The 26,988-nt window shown below is 41.4% G+C and overlaps 1 protein-coding gene across 5 annotated transcripts in view; it reads left to right on the forward strand.

Moving 5' to 3' along the window:
- Nucleotides 1–25,673, forward strand: part of RBM25 (RNA binding motif protein 25) — a 183,911-nt gene extending 158,238 nt beyond the window's left edge. For all 5 annotated transcript variants that reach the window (XM_053697780.1, XM_053697778.1, XM_053697776.1 and 2 more), the window contains 4 exons: nt 5,862–6,139; nt 16,187–16,285; nt 16,984–17,031; nt 23,912–25,673. In XM_053697780.1, the coding sequence (XP_053553755.1) occupies nt 5,862–6,139; nt 16,187–16,285; nt 16,984–17,031; nt 23,912–24,004 (518 nt within the window). In that variant the 3' untranslated portion in view covers nt 24,005–25,673. The remainder of the gene's footprint in view (nt 1–5,861; nt 6,140–16,186; nt 16,286–16,983; nt 17,032–23,911) is intronic.
- Nucleotides 25,674–26,988: the final 1,315 nt, after the last annotated feature.

Raw genomic sequence — 26,988 nt, forward strand, 5'->3', positions numbered from 1 at the left:
ACGGCCGGACCTACTATCTCAAGGTCCGTTTTTCCATCAGGATCTCAAATCATTAAATTTGAAGGTATGGAAATTGAACGCTTAGTTCTAAGTCATAGAGGTTTCTCTGACTCGGTGATTAATACTATGTTACAAGCTCGTAAATCTGTTTCTAGAAAGATTTATTATAGAGTTTGGAAGACTTACATTTCATGGATCCTGATGGAAAAACGGACCTTGAGATAGTAGGTCCGGCCGTAACGGAAGTGGCCAAGGCGGGCAACTGGACCAGATCCGCATACCAAAACCTGTGTGGCCATGCTGGAGCCACCAGCAACACAAAAGACTGTTCCATGATGATTTTGGAGATCACTCTTGAAAGGAGAGCTAGAGGCGGGAAGATGTAAGCAGGATGATAACACCAAGGAAGTGTCAACGCATCCACTGCTTCCGCCTGAACATCCCTGGACCTGGATAGATATCTGGGAAGTTTCTTGTTCAGATGAGAGGCCATGAGATATATCTCTGGAAGACCCCACATCTGAACAATCTGAGAAAACACATCTGGATGGAGAGACCACTCCCCTGGATGTAAAGTCTGGCGGCTGAGATAATCCGCCTCCCAATTGTCTACACCTGGGATATGCACTGCAGAGATTAGACATTAGCTGTATTCCGCCCAAGCAAGTATCAGAGATACTTCTTTCATAGCTTGGGGACTGTGAGTCCCACCCTGATGATTGACATAAGCCACAGTTGTGATATTGTCTGTCTGAAAACAAATGAACGGTTCTCTTTTTAGCAGAGGCCAGAATTTAAGAGCCCTGAGAATTGCACGGAGTTCTAAAATATTTATTGGTAATCTCGCCTTTTGAGATTTCCAAACCCCTTGTGCTGTCAGAGATCCTCAAACAGCTCCCCAACCTGAAAGACTCGCATCTGTTGAGATCACAGTCCCCTGGACACAGGAAATCGTGTCCCAAGGGTATCAACTGGAATTTAAAAATTCTCTCCCAAGGGGGAGGTTTCTTCTTTCACGATTGTCTGTAGACCATATAAAAAGAGAGGCGTTACCTCTCTACTATGGGAGTAATTCGTCCCGTTACAATACTGGAACAGGGGCAGGGGTTTTACTCAAATCTTTTTGTGGTCCCCAACAAAGAGGGCACGTTTCGACCTATTTTAGGTCTAAAAAGTCTAAACAAGTTTCTCAGAGTCCCATCCTTCTAGATGGAGACTTTTCGAACAATTCTACCATTGATCCAGGAGGGTCAATATATGACTACCGTGGACTTGAAAGATGCATATCTTCATATTCCTATCCACAAGGATCATCACCAGTTCCTACGCTTTGCCTTCCTGGACAAACATTTTCAGTTTGTGGCTCTTCCCTTCGGGTTGGCCACAGCACCCAGGATCTTCACGAAGGTTCCAGGGTCCCTTCTGCCCTTATCTGGATGATATTCTGATCCAGGCGTCTTACCATCTGGCAAAATCTCATACAGATATGGTTCTGTCCTTTCTGAGGACTCACGGGTAGAAGGTGAATCTAGAAAAGAGTTCACTAATTTCGCAGACAAGGGTTCCTTTCTTGGGAACTCTAATAGATTCTATATCCATGAAAATTTTCCTGACAGAGGTCAGAAAGTCAAAGATTCTGAATACATGCCGAGCCCTTCAGTCCAATCCTCGACCATCAGTGGCTCAGTGCATGGAGGTGATTGAATTGATGGTGGCGGCAATGGACGTCATTCCGTTTGCTCGATTTCATCTCAGACAGCTACAACTGTGCATGCTTGGACAGTGGAATGGAGATTATGCAAATTTGTCTTCTCAGATAAGTCTGGATCAGGAGACGAGAGACTCTCTCTCTTCTTTGGTGGTTGTCGCCGGATCATCTGTTTCGAGGGACGTGCTTCCGCAGACCCTCTTGGGTGATAATGACAACGGATGCCAGTCTGCTAGGCTAGGGTGCGGTCTGGAATTCCCTGAAGGCTCAGGGGGTGTTGACTCGGTCGGAGTCTCTACTTCCAATCAATATTCTGGAATTGAGAGCAATATTCAATGCTCTTCAGGCTTGGCCTCGGTTGGCTCTGATTTCAGTCGGACAACATCACGACTGTAGCTTACATCAATCATCAGGGAGGAACGAGGATTTCCTTAGCGATGACAGAAGTATCCAAGATAATTCGGTGGGCGTAAGCTCACTCTTATCTGTCAGCAATCTACATCCCAGGAGTGGACAACTGGGAAGCGGACTTTTTAAGCAGACCGACATTTCATCCGGGGAGTGGGAACTCCATCGGGAGGTCTTTGCCACCCTGATTCTCAGATGGGGCAGACTGGAATTGGATCTGATGGCGTCTCGTCAGAATGCCAAGCTCCCAAGATACGGATCCAGGTCAAGGGATCCTCAGGCCGAACTGATAGATACCTTGGCAGTGCCTTGGTTGTTCAACCTAGCTTATGTGTTTCCACCGTTTGCTCTCCTTCCCCGGGTGAGTGCACGGATCAAACAGGAGAGGGCTTCGGTAATTCTAATCGCGCCTGCGTGGCCTCACAGGACTTGGTATGCCGATCTGGTGGACATGTCCTCTCTGCCGCCGTGGAAGCTTCCATTGAGGCAGGACCTTCTCATTCAGGGACCCTTCCATCATCCGAATTTAATTTCTCTGCAGCTGACTACTTGGAGATTGAACGATTGATTTTATCTAAGCGGGGGTTCTCTGATTCAGTCATTGATACTTTGATTCAGGCACGTAAGCCTGTCACTAGAAAGATCTACCATAAGATATGGCGTAATTATCTTTATTGGTGCGAATCCAAGGGTTACTCATGGAATAGGGTTAGGATTCCCAGGATTTTATCTTTTCTCCAAGAAGGATTGGAGAAAGGGTTGTCAGCAAGTTCCTTAAAGGGACAAATTTCTGCTTTGTCGATTTTTACTACACAAGCGTTTGGCAGATGTTCCAGACGTTCAGTCTTTTTGTCAGGCTCTGACTAGAATCAAGCCTGTGTTTAGCCCAATTGCTCCACCCTGGAGTTTGAATTTAGTTCTTATCGTTCTTCAAGGGGTTCCGTTTGAACCCATGCATTCCATAGATATTAAGTTGTTATCTTGGAAGGTTTTATTTTTGGTTGCTATTTCTTCTGCTCGTAGAGTTTCTGAGCTTTCAGCGTTACAATGTGACTCTCATCTTATTTTCCATTCTGAAAAAACTTTTTCTAAGAAGGAGCGTTTCTTGCATAACTTGGACGCTGTCCGTTCCCTGAAGTTTTACTTGCAGGCGACTAAAGAATTTCGTCAATCATCCTCTATGTATTTGTTTTTTCTGGAAAGCGTTGGGGCCAGAAAGCTACGGCTACCTCTTTCTTTTTGTCTGAAGAGTATCATCCGTCTGGCATATGAGACTGCTGGACAGCAGCCTCCTGAAAGAATTACGGCTCATTCCACTAGGGCTGTGGCTTCTTCATGGGCATTTAAAAACAATGCTTCTGTTGAACAGATTTGCAAGGCTGCAACTTGGTCGTCTCTTCACACTTTTTCCAAATTTTACAAATTTGATACTTTTGCTTGATCTGAGGCTGTTTTTGGGGGAAAGGTTCTTCAAGCAGTGGTTCCTTCCGTTTTAGGTTCCCTGTCTTGTCCCTCCCTTTCATCCGTGTCCTATAGCTTTGGTATTGTATCCCATAAGTAAGGATGAAATCCGTGGACTCGTCATATCTTGTAAAAGAAAAGGAAATTTATGCTTACCTGATAAACTTGCCACTTCCTGCTGACCAGGAGGCGTAATCCCATAAGTAAGGATAAAATCCGTGGACTCGTCATATCTTAAAAGAAATAAATTTATCCTGTAAGCATAAATTTCCTTTTTTCGGAGGCGGTCGTTGATACCATTCTTTTAGGCTCGTAAACATGATACTTGCAGGATTTAACATAATGTATGGTGTAAATACCTTTATTGGTGCAAATCTAAGGGTTTCTCCTGGAGCCAGGTGAGGATTCCCTGTATTTTTATCTTTTCTTCAGGATGGTCTGGAGAAAGGTTTGTCAGTCAGTACTCTGAAGGGTCCGATATCTGCATTGTCTATTCTTTAGCACAAACACCTGGCTGATTTGCCAGATGTTCAAGCTTTTGTTCAGGCTCCGTTTGAGCCGATACATTCTGTTTATATTAAATTATCTAGGAAGGTTTTGTTTCTTCTTGCTATTTCTTCTGCTCGCAGTGTGTCGGAGCTTTCGGTTCTGCAGTGTGATTCCCCGTACCTTATTTTTCATGCAGTTAAGGCGGTCCTTCGTACTAAGTTGGGTTTTCTCCCGAAGGTTGTGTCGGGTCGAAGGAAATCAGGAAATTGTTGTTCCTTCTTTTTGTCTTAATCCTTTGTCTCAGAAGAAACGTTTGCTGCATAACCTGGATCTTGTGCGTGCTCTAAAATTTTACCTCAAAGCAACTAAAGATTTTCGTCAATGTTCTGCCCTCTTTGTGGTTTTCTCTGGCAAGCGTAAAGGTCAGAATGCCACTTCTACTACCCTTTCCCTCTGGTTAAGAAGTATTATTTGTTTTAGCTTATGAGACAGCTGGACAGCAGCCTCCTGAGAGAATAACGGCTAATTCCACTAGGGCTGTCTCCTCATCCTTTCAAAAATGAAGCTAATGTGGAACAGATTTGCAAGGTGGCAACATGGTCCTCTCTGCACACTTTTTCCAAATTCTACAAATTTTATATTTTTGCCTCGGCTAAGGCCTCTTGGGAGAAAGGTTCTTCAAGTGGTGGTGCCTTCTGTTTAGGTGGTCTTCTTTGTTCTCCCTACCTTTTCATTCTTTGTCCTCTAGCTTGGGTATTGGTTCCCACTATTAATTGGAATAAAGTTGTGGACTTCCATGCCATAGAAGAGAAAACAAAATGTATGCTTACCTGATGAATTTCTTTCTTTCCGGGCATGGAGAGTCCACGACCCCGCCATCTTTTTAATATAATTCGGCAGTTTTTTTTTAGTAAACCCCAGGCACCTTTTCACCCTTGTGTTTCTTCTTTTTCCGTTTTCCTTCGGCTGAATGACTGGGGATTATGGGTAAGGGAAGTTACACTTAACAGTTTTGCTGGGGTGCTCTTTGCCACCTTCTGCTGGCCAGGAGTTGAATATTCCACTAGTAATTGGAATGAAGTTGTGGTCTCTCCATGCCCGGAAAGAAATGTATCAGGTAAGCATAAATTCCATTATTACCCATTTCCCAGTTTTGCACAGCCAATATGATTATAATAATATACATTTTACTTCTGTGATTACCTTTTATCTTATCCTCTTTTGACAGCCCCCGATTTCATGACTTTTTATTTATTATCTATTGACTTGATTTTAGCCAATTAATACTGTTATGCACAACTTCACAGGTATGAGCACAATGTTATATATATGGCCCACATGAACCAGCAGTCTCATTTTGTGAAAAGCAAATAAAGCATGTGATAAGAGGCTGTCTATAGTGACAGAAATTGAGGTTTAATTTTATAAAGTATATTAAGCTGGGGAATAGGTAGTAAAGGCATTATCTATCTTTTTCAACAATAACAATTTTGATGTTGACTGTTCCTTTAAGGCATTTGCTAAAGATTAAGGAAAGTTGCTAAAATTATATATCCTAATCAACAAAAACAACTTGCTGCTAAAAAAATATAGAAAATGTAATAAATGTTCAGATTACATTTGCATTATGTTTGATGCAGACTCTCAATAATAGTTTCCCTTTTGCATGTTGCTAAATATAAATGTTCTTTTTTTTATGGCAAACCTATGGTTTTGCCTTTGTGTGTTTTGTTTTTTTTAGAAAGTTTTAACTTTGGTTATAAGATTTTAAATATATTTTTAAATATTCTTCAAGGTACATCTAATAGTCCCAGTCAAACAAATGCTGCTAAGAGGAAGAAACTGCCGGCTGTGGACAGTGTTTTTAACAAGTTTGATGATGAAGACAGCGATGAAGTACCCCGGAAAAGAAAACTGGTGCCCCTGGATTATGGGGATGATGACAAAACTTCAGCCAAAAACAATGTTAACACTGAAGAGAAACGCAAACATATAAAGAGTCTAATTGAAAAAATACCCACAGCTAAACCAGAACTATTTGCTTATCCATTGGACTGGTCCATAGTGGACACTGTGAGTTTTTTTGTTTGTTTGTTTTTCCTCCTGTGAATTTTTAGTTAGGTTTACTGGAAGAAAATATGTAAGTGTGAAATCTTTTTGTTAAAATGCTTTTTTTTGGAGCCAGGTAAGGTGTATATATAGATATGTATGATAAACAAAAATTTAGAATTCCAATTTAGAAGTTTTAGGAACCATGGCAATTATTCTAAAGAACTGATTTAGGGAAAGTATACTGTAAACTTGTTTCCCTTTAATGTATTTTCAGTGACCTGTTATACCAGCTGCAGAGTATAAAATGTATGAGAAATTCCATTTTCAGCTTTGTTATATGAATTATGGTTTGAGCTTGCAGGTAATATCCAATCTCATTATGTTATCACTTTGTGTTCACAGACTTGCTTACTTATATTTGTCGGAAAACCAACACTCAATGCTTAGATAAGACAATGGAAAATTAACTTTTTTTACTTAACTATCCTGCACCCCACTGGGAGTGTAATTTCTTCTGCTGGCTGTGTTTACTTAGGCTTATCAATAGCCTGGATGTAAGACCAGAAACTTTCAGTATAGGTAGAGATGCCACAGTAAAATCTTTTCTTTCCAATGGCATGGAGAGGCCACAAATCCATTCTGATTACTAGTGGGAATTCAACTCCTGGCCACCAGGAGGAGGCAAGGAACACCCCAGCAAAGCTTTAAGTATCCTCCCACTTCCCACAATACCCATTCATTATTTGCCTTGTACATCAGGAGGATGTGCGAAGATGGTGTCTGAAGATATTTAATCCTTTTATAGGTAGTTTCCCTGCAAGCAAGGATTGGGGCTATGCTGTTTCCATGTAATCCTCTTTAGTAAGAGTAGCGCTGGCTTTTAGCAGTTGGAAGATGGCAAGGTGTAGTCCCTTGCAACAATTTATGCTACCCCTATATGCAAAACCAGGGTTGGTTACTCTTTTCCTTTCTCTCCAGGTCCCTGTCAGATGTTATTTGAACCTGAGATGCGGTGCCTGCCCTGCAGTTGAATCTCCAAGGTCCCTGTCGTTAGGATAAGGAAATTTCTGTCAAGACCTGGGGCTGCTGAGAAAGCTGCGAGACCTGTAAGTCCCTGGATCCCCTTATCCCTCGATGGCTTGTGGTCTAAGTGAGGGGATAGCTTTAGGCTAGGGTGGGGGACTTTTACCTCCTTTCTACTTTAATCTCACAGTAGGGTCAGGTACTGTTGAAGACTACATTAGAGGCATTTATTTGACAAAGGTTTTAGTTTTAGCTTCCTAATGCCGGTATATTTAGTTTTTCAACGGCGGCACCTCTGTTTTAAAACATCAGAATGGAGGTCACCGCATGCTGTGTTTGCAGGCTCTTATGTAGGAGCTTCAATCATATACAAGACACTTGATATCCCTCTCCTGAGGATATATATACAGTCTTTTAAAGAGAGCAGTTTAGAATCTCTTATTAGGAAGCAGCAAGCAGGTTATCCGCCTGGGAATACAAGCTGTCATAGCTTAGGTTCTTAGCATGACTGGCTACAAGGTAGAACATGTGAGTTATCCTCTAGGCCCTGATCTTAGCCGCATGCTATAATTATACTCAGAGTTTAAGGAAAGGTATTTTGAGCCTTCAAGAGGATTGATTGTAAGGAGTTAATTTCAGGACATGCCTGTTCGTTTCCCCTTTACAGCGGCGTATACTCCATTATACTTATTGGAAGGAGGTATCCGCCGCTTATATTGTCAAATCCTTAGCCCCAGCTTATGAGTTTAATTGCTGAGGCTTCCTTTGGGGGAAAGGTTCTTCTTGCGGTGGTGCCTTTTGTTTAGGTCCGCCTGTCTTGTTCTCCCTTCCATTCTGTGTCCTCTAGCTTGGGTATTGTTCCCACTAGTAATTTAAAATGGATTTGTGGACTCTCCATTCCATTGGAAAGAAAACAAAATTTATGCTTACCTGATAAATTATTTTCTTTCCTGGCATGGAGAGACCACGACATGCCCTTATTTAAATTTTACGATGGCTTTTGTCATTTTCTGAACTTCAGGCTCCTCTATACCCTTTGTGTCCTCTTCTCTTTCCATATTCCTTCGGCTGAATGACTGGGGATTGTGGGAGGATACTTAAAGCTTTTCTGGGGTGTTCTTTGCCTTCTTGTAGCCAGAAATTGAATTCCCACTAGTAATTAGAATGGATTTGTGGACTCTCCATGCCAGGAAAGAAAATTAATTTATCAGGTAAGCATAAATTTAGTTTTCTTTTTCAAGATACGATGAGTCCACGGATTTCATCCTTGTGGGATATCGCCTCCTGGTCAGCAGGAGGAGGCAAAGAGCACCACAGCAGAGCTGTATAAATAGCTCCTCCCAACCCAGTCATTCTCTTTACCTGTGTTAGTAAGATAGATGGCAAAGTGAGGTGTTAGTAAAGATTCTTCAATCAAGTGTTTATTATTTTTAAAGTAGTGCCAGTGAGTGCTACTTTGTTCTATGGTGTAGCCTAGACCTTTTCAGCCTCTACGGTAGAGCAATTGGTCGCTTTAAAGCAATAGGAACTGGTGGGACATAATTCTAACTGCGCCTCCTATACATATTTGCTGCCCTAATACAGATAGCCTAAGCACTTTAAACTCAGGCTGATCTTTGTCCACAGGGCTATGGGAGGGAGAGGACCTCTGAATACCTGCTTGACTGCCATGCTGTTGCACAGCATTCAAGGTAAGTGCTAGCTTTATTTTTTCTGCGGACACATCCACTCAGAAGAAAGTGAGCACTACATTGCATTTATTCACGTCATGGGCCAAGATAAAGATTGGGCTCATTATTGTGATAGGACTGTGGTCTTTTTTTGAGGCAGACACTGGGGGATGGAATCAGTGTTCTTTTACTCCCGGCGGTTTTCATATAATATGCCTACCGGGAGACTGCTAACTTTTCTAGACAGATCACATATAGCACCCTGCCTAAGCAACTGCCTAGCAAGCTGAGGACCCCATTTTGCTTCCTGGCATTTGGGCGCAGGTCTCATTCTATTACCCAACTTGGATTGCCTTTTATATCAGCTAGGGGTTATTCATGGTAACGATGATCCCCTTTACCGACATCTGTGTTTTATAGCCGGTCGGAAGGTATGTTTTTACATATGGGGATGGGCGGCACTATAGTGTGTATACTGTTCCGGCCCCATTTTTTTCCTCATAGGCTGCCCGGGAACTCCAGCTCGATACGCCCACGATGGGCGGAGCTAGGCTACGCTGCGTCACACTGTTAGCTTGCGCACTTTTTTCTTTCTTCAGTCCCGGCATTTTACGCCTTACGGACGCTCACGTAGGGCAGGGCTCGTTTGCATGGCACCAAATGTTTGAGCGTCCCCTTTTTCTCACTTCCGACTATCGGAAGGAGTAGGGGAGATCTTGTATTTACGTTTAGTACTTGCCACTTCCTCTCTATCTCTTCTGGTAGGATAGGAGGTTTTTCTTTAGTAGTTAGTATGTGGCAGGCGAAGGTGTACTGTGGGAAAAGTAATCCTCAGACTTATAGATTGTCACTCAAATGTAATACTTCGTTTACATAGACAGTCCCGGTGGTTATGCGTGTTATATAGTCATGACCCCTAATTAATAAACAGTATTTGCATCATATATTGAAAGTGTATATTCACATATGATGTACTCTGTGGTTCCTCACAAGCTCCATCTGGAGTTGCTACACAAGGCATCGCTTCCTTTATGTCGTAGCGATATTGTTTAATGGAGTAACATTAAATTATAACTTTTTTTACATAAAAAAAAAAGTTACCCTTTAAAATTTAAAGAGACGGTAATGTTTTTTCTTGTTGAACTTTTATTATGAAATTTAACATGTTGATTGGTTTTAATCCTCCTTGTGATTTGGGATGGATTTTGAGCACACAAAAATCAGCGTTACTTTTAACATTTAAAGAGACAGTAACGTTTTTGTATGTGTAAAGTTTTGTATTAAGAATGTATGCATTGCGGTCTAGGAAGCTGTTGACAAGCCACACACTAATACTATAGTGTCCCTCTAAACTTTATGGCCACATGCAGTGCTCTGCGTTTCCTTTCTCACTCCACCTGGAGTTGTTCTGCAAAAGGGGAGATGCGGCGTAGTGTTTAGCACCTCCGCACCTGAAGCAGGAGGTGGAGGGTTTGAACCCAGGTAAAGCTCCTGCTTTCTCTTCCGGCTGGTGACAGCTAGCAATTCTAAGCAGCAGTTTTTTTTTCATACATTATAGGTTGTTTTTTTTTTTCCCCACAAGTAAACCTTACTAGAGGTATTATTTTTAATCATTTCGATTTGAAACTTAAATGATTAAGTAGTTTATATTCTGGATGGTTCTTCCCTGTTACCTGAAAGAGGAAGATACTTCTGGATTGCCTGAGAGAGAATATCATTCACGGATGGAACGTTATTTAATTTTGATCCTGAGGTTGTTTTTTCTTTCAGTTTTTTAGCTTGCACACCTCCGGTTGTTAGGTTTAGGTTTCAGATTCCCGGGGCGACTCCGGCGTTACCGGTGTTAGTGTTCCTAGTGCATTCTGCAAGTTGTAAGAGTGGAAACAGCCAACTGTAGTAGCTGTCTAGCTAGCGGAATGTTTGCAGTTTGTAACCAGCTGCAGCTATCACCCCATTCCATATGTTTCAGGAGTTGTTTTCCATAGCCTACTCGGCTATGGAGGCTGGGTACTCATTCCCTAGGGTGGAAAGAGTTGTTTCCCTCTTAGATAAAAGATCTACTATGCCCTCAGTGGATAGTTGGGTTTTTCAAAGTTTCTATGGACAAAACTTAGAGAAGAAATGTACTCCAGAGGTTACAATGGCAACCAGCGGTGTACTTTGCTAATGTCATTGGTATGACGACATATTGGCTAAATCTTTTACTTAAATTTTTTTTTGCCTTGAGGTTATTTAAGGGGAGCGTAGGTTTCAGCTTTCTCTGTCCTAGCTCTCTGAGCCTTCTGATTAGGGCCTTTTTAGTCAGATGTATGCTCTAAGTCTGAAAACAAATTAATAAATTATAAAGGGGACTCTTCCAGTGGTTCAGGAGAAAAGGCAACTGGCATTAGACCAGGGGTCCCAGGATCAATTACTGGCAAATGGTGTACTCTGCGGTGCTAACACCATGTTGTTTAAGGGAACCTTCAGACCTATCTTAGACGTCAAGAGTCTATACAAGTTCTCATAGTTTTTTTTTGTTTTTTTTTAGGATGGAAATTAGTCGTACCATCCATCCTTTGATTCAGAAGGGTCAATTTATGGCGAAAGTGGATCTTATGGATGCATATCTGTATGTTCCTGTTCAGAGATCATCTCGGGTTTCTGAGGTGTGTTTTTCTGGACAAGCGTTTTCAGTTCGTGGTTCTTCCTTTTGGTCTGGCCACAGCACCCAGAATTTCCACGAGGGTTCTGGGGTTTCTGCTAGCAGTTCTAAGACCGCGGGGCATTTTGATGGCGCCTTATCTGGACGATATTCTATTCCAGGCGTCATCTTGTCTACAAACAAGGTCCCCCCATACCGACTTTGTGCTATCCTTCCTGAGAACTCACGGATGGAAGATACATCTGAGTAAGAGTTCTTTATTTCCAAAGACAAGGGTACCCTTCTTGGGAACTATAATCGTCTCTATGAGAATTTTTCTGGCAAGGGTCAGAAAGTCAAGGATTCTGAACACATGTTGAGCCCTTCGGTCCACTCCTAAGCTGTCGGCTCAGTGCCTGGAGGTAATCGGATTGATGGTGGCGGCAATGGACATCATACCGTATGCTCAATTTCATATCAGACCTCTGCAGCTACGCATGCTCAGGCAGTGGAATGGAATTTATTCAGATTTATCTTCTTGAGTATCCTAGCACAGAGTGTACCTCTGTGGTCTAGTGGGGAGCCTTACGTGCTTGCAAGCAGGAGTTTGGGAGTTCAATTCCACCTGCTACTGCAGTATCTACTTTAGACGAGGGTCTCTCTCAATGATGGTTGTGTCTGGATCGTCTATCCCAGGGGGCATGCTTTCGCAGTCTTTCCTGGGTAATTGTGGCAACAGTCGCCAGCCTTTTTTTGGATGGGGAGCCTTTTGGGGCGCTTTACAGTGCTCTGAATTTGTAGAATGGTTAGAGCAACAGCTTTAGACTTTGTCAACTCAGGTTTGATTCCCTTTACAGGGAAATTCATTTTCAGAGTCTTTCCTTCCCATTGACATTCTAGAGCTGAGGGCACTCCTTACTGCCCTTCAGATCTGGCCTCAGTTGGCTTCGGCCCCTTTCTTCAGGCTCATTGTTGTCGTCATTCAGCAATCCATATCCCAGATGTGGACAACTGGGCGGTTTTTCTGTGCGAAACTCCTTCCAGAAATATTCTCCAACCTGATTTTCAAATCTGGTTGTCGGAGTTGATTCTCAAGGCATCTTGTCGGAATACCAAGTTCCCAAGATACGGTTCCAGGTCCAGGGAGCCTCAGGCCGAGCTGATAGTTGCTTCGGCAGCTTCTTGGTCCTTCAGTCTAGCATATCTATTTCCCCGTTTTCTCTTTTCTCCCAAGTTATTCTCGATTCAAACAGGAGAAGGCATCAGTGATCCTTTTTGCTCCTATGTGGCCTTGCAGGATTTGGTATGCCGATCTGGTGGACATGTTGTCCCTGCCACCTTGGAAACTTCCTTGAGGTAGGACCTTCTCATTCAGGGATCCTTCCTTCACCTGAAACTAGTTTCTCTGCAGCTGTCTGCTTGGTGATTGAACGCTTAATTTTATCTAAGCGAGGTTTTTCTGATTCGGTTGTAGATACTTTAATTTAGACACGTAGCCTGTTCCTAGGAAATTTTACCATAAGATATGGCGTAAATATCTTTATTGGTGTGAATCCAAGGAGAGTAGGGTTAGAATTCCCAGGATTTTGCCTTTTCTCCAAGGATTGGAGAAGGGGTTGTCAGCAGGTTCCTTACAGGGACAGATTTCTGCTTTATCTATTTTGTTACACAAGCGTTTGGCAGATGTTCCAGATGTACAAACTTTTTGTCCGGGTCTGTCTAGAATCGGGCCTGAATTTAGACCTGTTGCTCTTCCTTGGAGTTTAATTTTAGGTCTTTGAGTTCTTCAAGGGGTTCCATTTGAACCTATGCATTCCATGGATATTTAGTTTCTGGTTGCTGTTTCTTCTGCTCGAAGAGTATCAGAACTCTCAGCATTTCAATATGATTCTCCTTATCTTGTTTTCCATCGGATAAGGTGGTTTTACGTACTAAACCTGGTTTTCTTCCTGAAATTGTTTTAAACAAGAAGTTTACGTCTTTGTGTCCTAATCCTTCTTCTAAGAAGGAGCGTCTGTTGCATAATTTAGACTTAGTCCGTGCTTGTAGTTTTTCTTACAAGCGACTAAGGAATTTCGACAATCGTCTTCTTTGTTGTTTTTTCAGGGAAACGTAGGGGTCAGAAAGCTACGGCTACCTCTCATTCTTTTTGGCTGCAGAGTATCATCCGTTTTGCATCTGAGACTGCTGGACAGCAGCCTCCTGAAATGAAAGACTTCCGGATCCTTCAACTAGGGCTGTTGCTTCCTCTGGGGCGTTCCGAAATGATGCTTCTGTAGAACAGATTTGCGAAGCTGCGATTTGGTCTTCTCTTCATACTTTTTCTAAGTTTTACAAATTTGATGCTTTTGCCTCAGATGAGGCTTTTTTTGGGAGAAAGGTTCTTCGTGCAGTGGTGCCTTCCGTTTAGGTTACCTGTCTTGTCCCTCCCGTTTCATCCGTTTACTTTAGCTTTGGTATTGTATCCCACAAGTAAGGATGAAATCCGTGGACTCATCGTATCTTGAAAAAGAAAAGGAAATTTATGCTTACCTGATAAATTTATTTCTTTTTCAATACGATGAGTCCACGGCCCGCCCTGTTCTATTGAGACCGGTTATTATTTTTTTGTTAAACTTCAGACACCTCTGCACCTTGGCTTTTCCTTTCTCTTCCTAACTTCGGTCGAATGGCTGGGTTGGGAGGGAAGGGAGGAGCTATTTATACAGCTCTGCTGTGGTGCTTTTTGCCTCCTCCTGCTGACCAGGAGGTGATATCCCACAAGTAAGGATGAAATCTGTGGACTCATCGTATCGAAAAAGAAATAAATTTATCAGGTAAGTTTTGATTTTGAGTTTTTGAGGCAATGACAGTGTTTGGATAAGAATGTAAAAACGGACTGTCTGAACACAGGATGGTTTTCCCACACCAGTTGTATAGTAGATTTAACCAGTTATGTTCTGTGGGTTCTCTCATGTCCCTTAATTCCAAGTTGTTGTTTTTTTAATGGGAATTTTTCAGTTTGTGTGTCTACCATTAAGGTTGGCTATTGCTTCAAGGATCTTTATCAAGATTCTGGGAGCTCCTCAGACAATGCTCAGATTACAGGGCATGTATGCGACTACTTATTTGGATGACAACCTTACCAATGAAAACAGATCTGAAAACATCAAAAATTCCAAAAGAATTCATACTTTTGGATGGTAGATCATTCAGAAAGCGATATTGCCTTCACACTTAGTCAATTTTTGAAATTCTTTTCTTGACCAGAATTTAAAAAAAAAAAGTCAGAACTGGCAAATTTCTATTGCATGTTTGTGCTACCTTTTTTTAGCAGCTTCTTTGTTTATTTCAGTTTGTATGGTGTCACATCAGGCTGTTGCATTTGATCTTCTTGTACTCTAGACTTGCCTCACAATTTCTGGCGAGGGTCCTTTAAGTTGCCATGTTGTAAAGGGGTAGGTGTTCTAGGGATTGCCTTTTATTCTTACGTAATTATTTTAGAAACTCCTTAGGCAGGTTCTTGATCAACCTTTTGCACCTTCGTCCAAAGTAGTTTTAATGGTACCCAAATCATTTATATGGTAATGGCAAAGAGAGGCATCTGTAACCATGCATAGGAGCCTGCTCTTTCATTGTAACTCACTGAGCATGTCTAAAGATGCATAGCTTCTTAAATGACAATTACATTGTTTCAATACTTTCTGTAAATACTCCCCTAACTTTTTTGGGCTGAGCTTACCATGCTGGCTGGGGGAAATCACTATTTTTTGTGCTTCTGTAAATGTCATTCTATTGTGTATGCACATTATGGAAGTTATATGCATTGAAATGAAACAAAAAGATTACTCTTTTGGTGGCTTTGTAGTCATGAGCTAGGCTCTCAGGTTGTGTGTGTGTGGTCTGATTTCCAATATCTTGGCCCGTTTCTATATCTTGTCCAGTACTTACTAGGCTTTCCTGTCCCTTCTTATCTACCCTTTTAGATGGAGATTCCTAAGAGGTGTTGGGGTTCAGTGAGTGTCTTATGAGATATAAGGGCATTGTCAATTCTGTCCATGTCCCTTAGCGATGAGGGGTTACTTGGAAATGGGCCAAAATATAGAACATTTTCATGTGGTTGATGATTTGTGGTTTTCTGTCAGGATAATGCATTTTTTTCCATTAGTGCTTTATTTACTGAATAATATGTGCATTCAGAAGTTTTGTTCCCCTCCGAACACAGAAGGCGGCTATTAATTGCTGCTCAGTGATTTTTGTTGCAGCATTAATTCATGTGGAAAATCAGGTTTTAGTGCAATGCTGTTACACGAGAATAAATGCGCTAATGAAAATAGGCGAGCAGCACGAAAAGCCACCTCATTCAGAGGTGAATGAAACATCAGAATGCACCTGTCTACTGACTGTGAGATACGGTTTGTTTAATGAATCCTGGAACGAACAAGTGTAAATACATATGTGCGTGCAACATCATTGATTATCTGGCATTCTGGGCAAAAATAGAATAAATTTGGTTATAGCCCACGCTACAGCCAGTATTGTGCTTAATTATCAACTTACCCAGTGTGTTTTGTGAGTAAATATAATTTTAGTGTTTTGCATTTAAGGAAGAGTGTAAAACTTGTGTATACATTTTATATTTTCTGCTCGCTCATAAGTTAATCTTTTTTTATGACTATGAACCTAATGGCTATACTGTGTGTGACATGCGTTAACATACATTATTTGGTTGCTTTTTTTTTATTATTCTAATATTCTTTTTCTTTCTCTTAGACATTAATGGAACGGAGAATTAGGCCGTGGATCAACAAGAAGATTATAGAATATATTGGTGAAGAAGAAGCTACATTAGTTGATTTTGTTTGTTCAAAGGTTAGATTTTTCCCCTTTTATTTTACTCATTTTAAATTTTTTAAAATGTTGTTCTATATGTGAAAATACTATTCTCTCTACACCATTCATCTTATAAAAACAAATAGTGTAAGTGTGTGTATGTGGCTATATGACGGTCTTTAATGCAAAGGTGCAAAATCAAGGGAATCCCATTTTGTCAATCCTATACAGATCTTGATTTGATTGTTTCTGAAATATTGAGGTATCTGAAAGCAATATGCTATTTCTCAATATTTCTGCAGATGTATACAGCTCTCTATGTATACAACTCTAACATTGTAATTGCTGAGTACATATAGAAAACACAACAATTACTCAGAGTGCCCAAGGTGCTTGTATCATCTGGTAAGTATTTTATAACAATTTTGATGTGAAGAAGAGGCATGTTATCTCTGCAGACACACATTTTGAGAACTGCAAAACCAAGCATATCTTTAGCTAGAAAAAATGCCCAAAATCTTACAGAAACATGAAATTTTGAGTGAATTAATGGAATTCTGTTACAAAAATGATTAATAGTGCAACCAATCCATGCTTCATAATTAGAAACAAATTCTTATTTCGGTATGAATAACCTTTTGCGTTAATGTATCTTAAATAGAACACTATCTTTAAATAGATATTTCCTCAAAAGGTATTTTATGGGGAATTGTAACATTTCTGTCTTTTTACTCTAGGTAATGGCCCACAGCTCACCACAGAGCATACTGGATGATGTTGCTATGGTAAGTTTTATAACTTGAAAACAGTATTCGGATATTTATTTTGTAAAGTTAATGTTTGCTTCTACAGTAGTGCAGCTATAGTTTAAAGGACCATTATAGCTGAACAAGTATATGCTCTAATTTGTGACCCTGCTCCTCTGTGTTTTAACTGTGTGTTTAACCCCTTTGCAAGGATTAAAGTATTGTTCAGAACTGCAGAGTACTGCTGGTCCCAAGCAGACTTTGAGCATGTCATTTTTCGACTAAAATGGCCCTTTAGGTTCAAACAAGCCTTTTATGTTAAACTGATTGATTTCCAGTGGCAGGTAGAGTCTACAAACCCATTCATTACTGTTGGGAATTCAACACCTGTCCACCAGGAGAAGGTAAAGACACCCCAGCCAAAGCATCAAGTATCGCTCCCACTTCCCATACTCCCCCTGTCATTCTTTGCCTTGTGAACTTGGAGGTGGACGAAGAAAGTGCTCTGAAGAAAATTGTATTTAGTCATTTAATGGGTAGTTTCACTGCAATATAGGACTAGGGTTGTATGTAGCCATGTAATTCTCTTAGAGTATTGGTGAAAGTTAGCTCTGGATGTTGCAAGGAACCTTCCTTAGCCTCCTTCCAGTTTGATTATGCCAACACCCCAATCTGGCAACCAGTGTAATCTTAAACTGCTTTCCTTTCTACCTCAGATCCCTGTCAGAAGAGATGAGACTGTCAGACCTGGAAGTGCTGTGGATATCTGCAGCAGAAATTCTGAAGGGTAAGTGCCTTTTATGTTTATCCCTGGGACACAGCAGAAGATGGGCACTGAGAAGGGTGACTGGATGGCACCTACAGTAGTTGCTTCCTAGAGGGTCTCGGGACAAACAGATGGGTTCCTTATGTGATCCAAGTGTCTTTGACGGCAGCTTATGTATGAACCTCAGTGATTACATGGGGGGCACAATTTTTTTGGGAGAACTCTAATGGGAGATGTGTCTGATGTGTGGGGCATATCTGGTTTTTTTGAGGGTTAATTTTTTTGAGGGTTAATTTTTTTGAGGGTTTTATATTTTCCACTGACCGCGGTTATAGAGAGCTGCGTTTTCACACGCTTCTCTAAATGTCCGGGGGCGTGTTTTTGCAGCGCTGCATGGGTTGCAGTGTTCAGTTTTTCAGTCTGAGTAGCTGTGCTGCATATCTGCATCCATCGAAGCACCAGTTAGTGGCTTTGCAGTCTTTATCTGAGCAGCGCTTATACGATGAGTGGTGAGTGCCCCAGTCATAGCAGGGGCAATTTAGATGTTTAAAGTTTAATTTTAACAAATTGTTTGACTTGTTGGGTAATCTGATATCAAAATGGAGTTGGATCTGGATATAGTCCGTGATGATTCTACTACTTTAATCCCAGATTACGTGTTTATATTGTGATAAAGAAATCGTTTGCCCCCCCTGCACAGTTTTGTTCTCTGTTTGGAATCTGTCCTAAGAGCCCTCCACTTCTTAGGACTCTCTAGTCCAGGATATGCCAATTCTTTTCCCTCAGTACCTGTCCCAAAAGGCACCGGCAGTGCCCTGCGACAATACTTAGTCTCCATCCAGGGGTATTTATTTACCGGTGGACTTAGCAGCACAGTTACAATCAACTGTTTCTGCTGCGCTGATCTGTCGCTGGGAAGAGATAGGTTAAACATATTTACTAAAATTTGGGTAGTGCCCCTTTAGAGCCTGCCTTGTTATCGCAGCATTCTGAGGATGAACTTACCTCAGTGGCTTCTGGTGATCTCTCTGATTCTGCTGAGGTGAAGCCGGCGGAACCTGAGGAAGTTTCATTTAGATTTAAACTCTAGCACCTGCATTTTTTACTCAAGGTGGTTTTTTATCAACTTTGTTGGTTCAAGAACCTACGCCGATTGACGAACCCAAGATCCCTAAACTAAGATAGGGTTTATGATGTGTCTCTCAGAACTCCGGAGGTTTTCCTGGTCCCTGCCTGCATGGCTACAACTATCCCTCTTGAGGATAGTACCTCCTTTAGAGCCCCCATGGGCAGGAAGATGGAAGGGTACCGTAGACTTTTTTTTCTTTTTCTCAAATGGGGCTTCTCTTCCAACCTGCTGCAAGTAGTTGGTGTGACTCTTTATCGGCGATGGTTCTAGTTGAGACTTCACTAGAAGACATTATGGATAGGATTAAGGCTCTCAAGAGAGACAATTCCTTTATTTGTGATGCAATTATGCAAATTGTTCGCCTGAATGTCATCTGGTTTTGCAGTCCTTACGTGAAAAGCTCTCTGGTTGAAATCTTGGTCTGCAGATATGGTATCCAAATCCAGGCTTTTTCTTTTGCCTTTTAAGGGGAAGACACTGTTTGGTCCGAGCTTGGATTCTGTCTCCACGGTGACTGGGGGGAAGGGTGCCTTCCTCCCGCAGGATAAGAATTCTAAATCCAAAGGCCGCCAAATCTGGTAATTTTCGTTCTAACAAGGAACAGAGGTCACAGACCTCTTCCAAGCCTGACCAACCCAAGAGTTCCTGGAAACCTCCTTAGACTTGGAACAAGAGCAAGCAGCCCAAGAAGCCTTCCTCTGATAATAAATCTGCACAAAGGGACGGCCCCTGATCCGGGACCAGATCATGCTTGGGGCAGACTGTCCTTTTTTTGAGACTCTTGGTTTCGGGACGTTCAGGACCCCTGGGTTTTGGATGTGATCTCCCAAGGGTACAGAATAGGGTTCAGTACTTGTCCGCTAAGGGGACGATTCCTGTTGTCAAGGCTTTCTTTGAATCCAGAAAACAGAACAGCCTTACTAAAATGCGTAGAGGACATTTCCTCTATGGGAGTGATTATCCCAGTGCCCCCTTCAGAAAGGGGCCTGGGGTTTTATTCAAACCTATTTGTGGTTCCCAAGCAAGAGGTAACGTTTTGTCCCATTCTAGACCGTCTCAACAAGTTTCTAAAGGTTCCGTCCTTCAAGATGGAGACTATTCGATCCATCCTTCAGGAGGGCAAATTCGTGACCACGATCAACCTGAAGGATGCATACCTTCATATTACTATCCACAGGGATCACTTTTAATTCCTTAATTTTGTCTTTCTGGACAATCATTTCTAGTTCGTAGCTCTGCCCTTCGGCCTTGCTATCGCACCAAGAATCTTCACGAATGTCCTAGGGGTTCTTGTAGCAGGGGCCAGAAGGCGAGAAATCGCTATCTTGGTTCAGGCTCCATCTTTACTGTTATCCTCCTCCAAGCCCGAGCAACCCAAGAGTACTTAGAAGCTTGCTCAGTCTTGGAATAAATCCAAGCAGAATAAGAAGCCTGCCGAAAACAAATCGGCATGAAGGGGCGGCCCCCGATCCGGGACCAGATCGTGTATAGGGCAGACCGTTGCTTTTTTTAGACGCCTGGTTCTAGAACGTACAGGATCCATGGGTCCTGGAGGTGGTATCTCATGGATACAAGATAGGCTTCAAATCTCATCCGCCAAGGGGCAGATTCCTTCTCTTGAATCTGTCTACTAGACCAGAAAAGAGGGATGCCTTTCTAGGGTGCGTTCGGGATCTATCCTCCTTAGTTGTCCCGTTGCCTAACGAAGAAAGAGGTTTGGGGTTTTATTCAAACCTTTTTGTGGTCCCAAAGGAGGAGGGAACTTTCCGCCCAATTCTGGACCTAAAGTGCTTAAATTTCTCACTATAGATCTGAAGGATGCTTACATTCATGTTCCAATCCACAGGTAACACTTTCAGTTCCTGAGGTTTGCATTGCTGGACCAGCACTTCCAGTTCATTGCCCTTACGTTTGGCCTTGCCACTGCTTCAAGAATCCTTTACGAAGGTTCTGGGGGCTCTTCTAGCCGTTGCTAGAAATCAGGGTATTGCAGTAGCCCCGTACTTGGACGATATTCTAGTGCAAGTACCATCCTTTCGTCTTGCGAAAGTATTCTCCAAGTCCCTTCTCAGTGGTCTTTGATCACATGGATGGAAGTTAAACTTGGAAAAGAGTTCTTATCCCAAGTACCACGGTGGAATTCCTGGGTACTATAATAGAAATATCCTCATGGATATTTAGTCTAACAGACCAGAGACACGTTGCAAGCTAACTTTGGCATGTCTTGCCCTCCGGACCTCCTTTGGTCACTCTGTGGCTCAGTGTATGGAGGTGATTTGGTCTCATGGTGTCCTCCTTCATGGACATCATTCCTTTTGCTAGGTTCCATCTCAGACCTTTACAACTGTGCATGCTGAGGCAGTGGAACAGCGATCATTCAGATCTGTCTCAACAGATTGTATTAGACAGCCGTTCGAGAGAATCGCTCTCTTGGTGACTCTGTCCAGAGGGACATGCTTCTTAAGACCATCTTGGGAGATTGTGACTACGGACGCAAGCCTATCCGGATGGGGAGCGGTTTGGGGTGCCAGGAAGGCACGGGTTGTGGACCCAGGAGGAGGCGGGTTTTCTCAGCAGCCAATCCTTCCATCCAGTCGAATGGTCTCTCCATCCCGCAAGTGGGAGACACCGAAGATAGATCTCATGGCGTTCCATCTCAATACCAAGCTACCCAGGTACGGGTCGAGGGATCGAGGCTGACTGCGTGGAGATTGAACGCTTAGTCTCAGCCAAGAGAGGTTTCTCCGAGAGTGTCATTGATACTCTTATTCAAGCTCGTAAACCAGTTACTTGGCGTATCTACCACAAGGTGTGGAGGACCTGCTTATTCTGGGGTGAAAAGCGTGTTAAGCTAGCCAGGAATCTTATCTTTTCTCCAGGATGGGCTAGAGAAGGGCCTTTCTGCTAGTTCCCTGAGGGGACAGATTTCAGCCCTGTCTGTTATATTGCATAAGAGACTGGCTGAGCTTCCAGACGTGCAGTCCTTTGTTAAGGCTCTGATTAGGATCAGACCTGTGTTTAGATCTGGGACTCCTCCTTGGAGCCCAAATCTTGTTGTTATGGTTTTGCAACAGGTTCCATTTAAGCCTCTGCATTTAGTTGACATTAAATTATCTTCGAAGGTTCTCTTTTTATTGGCTATTGCCTCTGCGAAGAGTTTCTGAGCTCTTTGCATTGCAATGTGAGCCCCCTTATCTGATTTTTCATGCAGGTAAGGCAGTTTTTTGAAGAAGGAAGACAAGAAACACAGCGCATCCGCGATTCACAGTAGAGTTTATTCAGGGGACATTCACATATACATAAAGACACATTTACAAGATTGCAGTGATCAAAGTGCACGTAGCTCAATGGCTTGATGGTTATGCCTGTAAGCAGTTGCAGAGAGGATTCCTCACTCGCCGACCTGCAGCTCCTGGCACACTTTCCTTGCTCCGGCTTTAATGTAGCAACCTTGTCACTTTTTCACAATTAAGACAGTCCTATTCACCTTATATGTATAAAACACCCAACGCGTTTCCTCTGCTCACAGGCAGACTTTTTCAAGGGACATATAAAACATTCAATGTTTTATATGTCCCTTGAAAAAGTCTGCCTGTGAGCAAAGGAAACACGTTTTATTTTTACTGGCTTTCTCTTCTGCTCGCAGGGTTGTTATCTGCTTTGCAGTGTGATCCCCTTTTATCTTGTTTTCTATGCGGATAAGGCTGTTTTACGTACCAAGTTAAGTTTTCTGCCTAAAGTTGTCTCTGACCGCAATATCAATCAGGAAATTTTGGTACCTTCCTTTTGCCCTAATCCTTCCTCTCAGAAGGAGCGTTTGTTACACAACCTGGATTTAGTGCGTGCTTTGAAATTATATCTTCGTGCAACCAAGGATTTTAGACAGTCTTCTTCCTTGTTTGTTTTGTATGCCGGTAAGCGCAAGGGTGAGAAGGCCACTGTGGCTACTCCGTTTTTGGGCTGAGGAGTGTGATTCGTTTGGCTTATGAGGAAGCTCATCAACAGCCTCCTGAGAGGATTACGGCTCATTCTACCCGTGCAGTGTCTTCTTGGGCTTTCAAGAATAAAGCTTCCATGGAGCAACTCTGGAAAGCAGCTTCCTGGTCCTCTTTACATACCTTTTCCAAATTTTACAAGTTTGATGTTTTTTTCTTCAGCTGAGGCTTGCTTCAGGAGAAAAGTGCTTCCTGCGGTGGTGTTTTCATTTTAGGTTTGTCTGCCTTTTTCCCCTCCCTGTTTATTCTGTGTTCTCTCTAGCTTGGGTATTGGATTCCCAACAGTAATGAATGAATTTGTGAACTCTCCCTGCCATTGGAAAGAAAACAAAATTTATGCTTGCCCGATTTTCTTTCCTGGCAGGGAGATTCCACAAACCCACCTTATTTTTAAGGCAGCGTTTTTCCTGATCTTCTGGCACCTCTATACCCCTAGTGTTTCTCCTACTTTTTCGTTTTTCCTTGGCTTAATGACTGGGGTAGTGAGGAAGTGGGAAGGATACTTAATGCTTTGGCTGGGGTGTCTGCCTCCTCCTGGTGGCCAGGTGTTGTATTCCCAACAGTGATGAATGAATTCATGGACTCTCCCTGCCAGGAAAGAAAATAATTTATCAGGTAAGCATAAATTTATTTATTTTAAATTTAGAAGAGTATCAAAGATGCACAAAAAAGTCTAAAATGAAACAGCTGTGCCTGCGTCATCAGCTCTAGTAACACAGAGCTGTTTCCCCTACACTGGTGGTAAATTACCTCTATAGACACTGGAGATAAAATCCTCACGCACTGCTCTGTAAAATATATACTGGCTTCAAGGAGTTTGTAAAAACATAGAACATAGCTGTTCTTAGGTAGATGTAAAATGTTCTAAATACAGATTTAAAATAATTTAAAAAAAAATCTAATCTTTGTTACAAAAATGTGTTTTAGAAATAAATGACCAAATGTTTGCCATTTTGTAAAATTACCATAAAATGATGCCCCTTGTGCATACTCCATGATGCTTTAACCTTTATTCTGTTATCTCTTAAGGTTCTCGATGAAGAGGCTGAAGTTTTCATCGTGAAAATGTGGAGATTATTAATTTATGAAACTGAAGCCAAGAAGATTGGTCTTGTGAAGTAAAATTCTGTACAAAATGACTTTATTTCGAGTTTAATTTGCAACATTTTAACTCTTTGCTGTCCTAAAGGGCAACTAAAACAGTACATTGCTGTTCCCTATTTTGGCAAAGTTGTTAAGTCTTCAACATATTGCCACAAGGGGCATTTGAGATTTGTATTTTTATGGTTCCTGCCCCCTCTCACGTTTTCTTCCTGGAATCCTTCACATTTTGCTCATCTTTATCTGAGGACCACCACACAAATCAAGCCTTTATATCCGTTGCAGCTGCTGTACAAATGGTCCATCTAGTAACAGTTTTGCTAATCAATGTTCTTTGTAAATATATTAAAACCTTCAGATTTTTGCAATTTGTTTTGCACTTAATGTTCAATGCTGGTTTTACATCAAAATAAGTTTACCTGTTGCCTCACTTGTGATTTTAGGGAAAAGAGACAAAGTATGCATCAGTTTGAATATTTTGATAAAAGTATTTGGTTTAGGTTGAGAGATTTAAGCTAAAAAATATGGGATGAACACACACCACCACATTGTAAATGAAAACGAAGATTCCGTGATTGGATTTATCAAACTGTATTTTAATACAGGAATTGTAATTTGAAGAACTCTAGTCAGTCTTCTCATTTTTTTTTTCTTGTAAATATGATGCAAGATTTTAAGCGATTGTTCTAAATATCTGGCATTGCAACAAATGTATAACATCCAGTTGGTGCACAGCACTGGTAATTCTCTGTCTATTTTGCCCGTTCTTGCTGCAGCCTTTAACTATATTATCCTTATAAAGAAAGTATTAAAGGTGTTTCTAAATAAGTCATTCAATGGGGTTTTAAGAAAAAAATTAGCCTATCTTAAACATGAGTAAGTTATTGCTAAAATGCTGTAACTTCATTACAGCCTGCTTCCTTTTTTCTTTTTTTTCCCTTTTGTAAGAACAGAAACTGAAATTTGAAATAATTTAATATGAAAGCCTATTTTGTGGAAGCATAGGGGATGGGCTGTAACCCCCATTGTTATACATGGAGAAATTGTTAATTTTTCTTCTGAATCTAATTTTTTTTTTTGTGTCTTCTATTTAATGTGATGTGTGCGGTCACATCAGTGGTATTCTGTTGTCCCACAATAAGTTTTTATTTATTTTTATTTCATGATATTTATGTATGTGTGTGTGTATATATATATATATATATATATATATATATATATATATATATAATCTCTTTCAAACATATTTTGCTTTAAATAGTCACACCCCATCTATAAAGCTTTGCAGTTTTTAGAACCAAAGGAGGTTATAATCTCTTATTGGGAGAAACTACTCTCAAATAATCTCTGAAACTGGCTAGGTGATTAAATTCTTTATATGATTAAATACAAAAAAATATTAATGAATGGGAGCAAACATTTTCTTCAGTCATATGTTCCTCAGAAAACGATCCCTGTGTGGCTTGAACATGTACATATGTAAAAATATTATATATTTTTTTTTTTACTTTTTTTGGGTGTAACAATCCAAAGGCCATTCAATGCTTCTAAAACAAAAAAGCTGCTCCTTTTGTTTATCCTAAAAATCATAAAAATGGAATCTGTTATCTGCGAGAGATACCTTGTGTTTGGATATGTCATTGAAGGTTTACCATGTAAACAATTCAAATATTAAAGTGTATATATTTGATATGCGGGCTCCTTTTATTCTAAATGTGAGAGCGTTGCTCAATATTTGGATCTGATGCATTAAAACATGTTCATGCTGACAAATCTAAATCATGTCCTTTCTCTCTGATGCATCTCTTGTATGGTGGGAGAGCTCTTCTGAGTCTCTCGCTGGCTACAGGGTCCAGATAAGATTATTTTATTTTTTAGTACATGAAATCTTAATTGTACAATTCAAACAAAATTTACTTAATTTACTGTTTAACTGTAAAGATGTGCATTGTAAAAATAATGTAATGATACTATATTGTTTCATCCAGTGCATGCAATTTCTTTCATAGGGGTGGTTAGTGTCCATGAGCCCTTTCTCCTTGGAATTAAACTCCTCACCACTAGGAGGAGGCAAAGATTTCTGAAACAGAGTACTTAATACCTCCCTCCTCTATGGAATGTTAGTCTTATCTGCCTCCCAGGAAGGAAGGCGAAGAATTAAGGTGGTCAAGATTATTTGTTGGGAGTGGTTTTCAGACTGTTTTGAGTCCCATTTTATCCCTCAGAAGTATGAGGCAGTGAGGAGTTAGTCACAGGTGTCGCCGGGAACCAGTCCTTTTAGCTTCGTCCTGTTGGTTCGTCAGTACACTCTTAACTTGGAGCCTCTGCTGTGATTTACACAGCACTTGATGGTCTCTCTACCGGACATAGTCTGTCTGCAGCGTATAAGCACAGTATTGTGGGTGCTGGTTAAGTAAGGATGCTGTATATGGCACTCACATAGCCCACAGGCTATTAGCAATTACACTTTATAACCTGCATCATAGCCAGGGGACATTTTAGACACCACAGTATACACTAGACTTTGTCTAAGGGTTTAAGGAGATTAACTTTTGGACTAGGTTATTGCATTTTTATTTGTGCACTAAAACTTTAACCCCTTCATGTTGGGGGGGCAGGTGATTGTAAACACTTGCCTGAAAAATTAAATCACGCGATTGTCTGTAATTTTAAGGCCGGATTGGGGGAGGACGAGGCTGCAGTACACCGTATAAGGTAGGATGTTCCATGCTGTCTTAACAGCGTTAAATTAATGGTAAATCCGAGCATCTAGCATCACTAAAAATCAAATGCAGTTTAAGTGACCATATATGTAAAAAAGGGTGCTAAACACCCTAAATGTGCCATTGCTTAGTGGCTCTGGCTTCCCGCAGCACATTGCTCTTCTACCCATGCAGCGAAGCTTGCAACTCTAAACTAATAGCCGTGCGTGCATACAGAACACTGTCAGTTGACATGTATGGCTATTGGTTTAGAGGTACAAACGTCACCTTATTGATAGAGCG

Source organism: Bombina bombina, chromosome 1 (assembly GCF_027579735.1).
Source record: "Bombina bombina isolate aBomBom1 chromosome 1, aBomBom1.pri, whole genome shotgun sequence".
Lineage (NCBI taxonomy): Eukaryota > Metazoa > Chordata > Amphibia > Anura > Bombinatoridae > Bombina > Bombina bombina.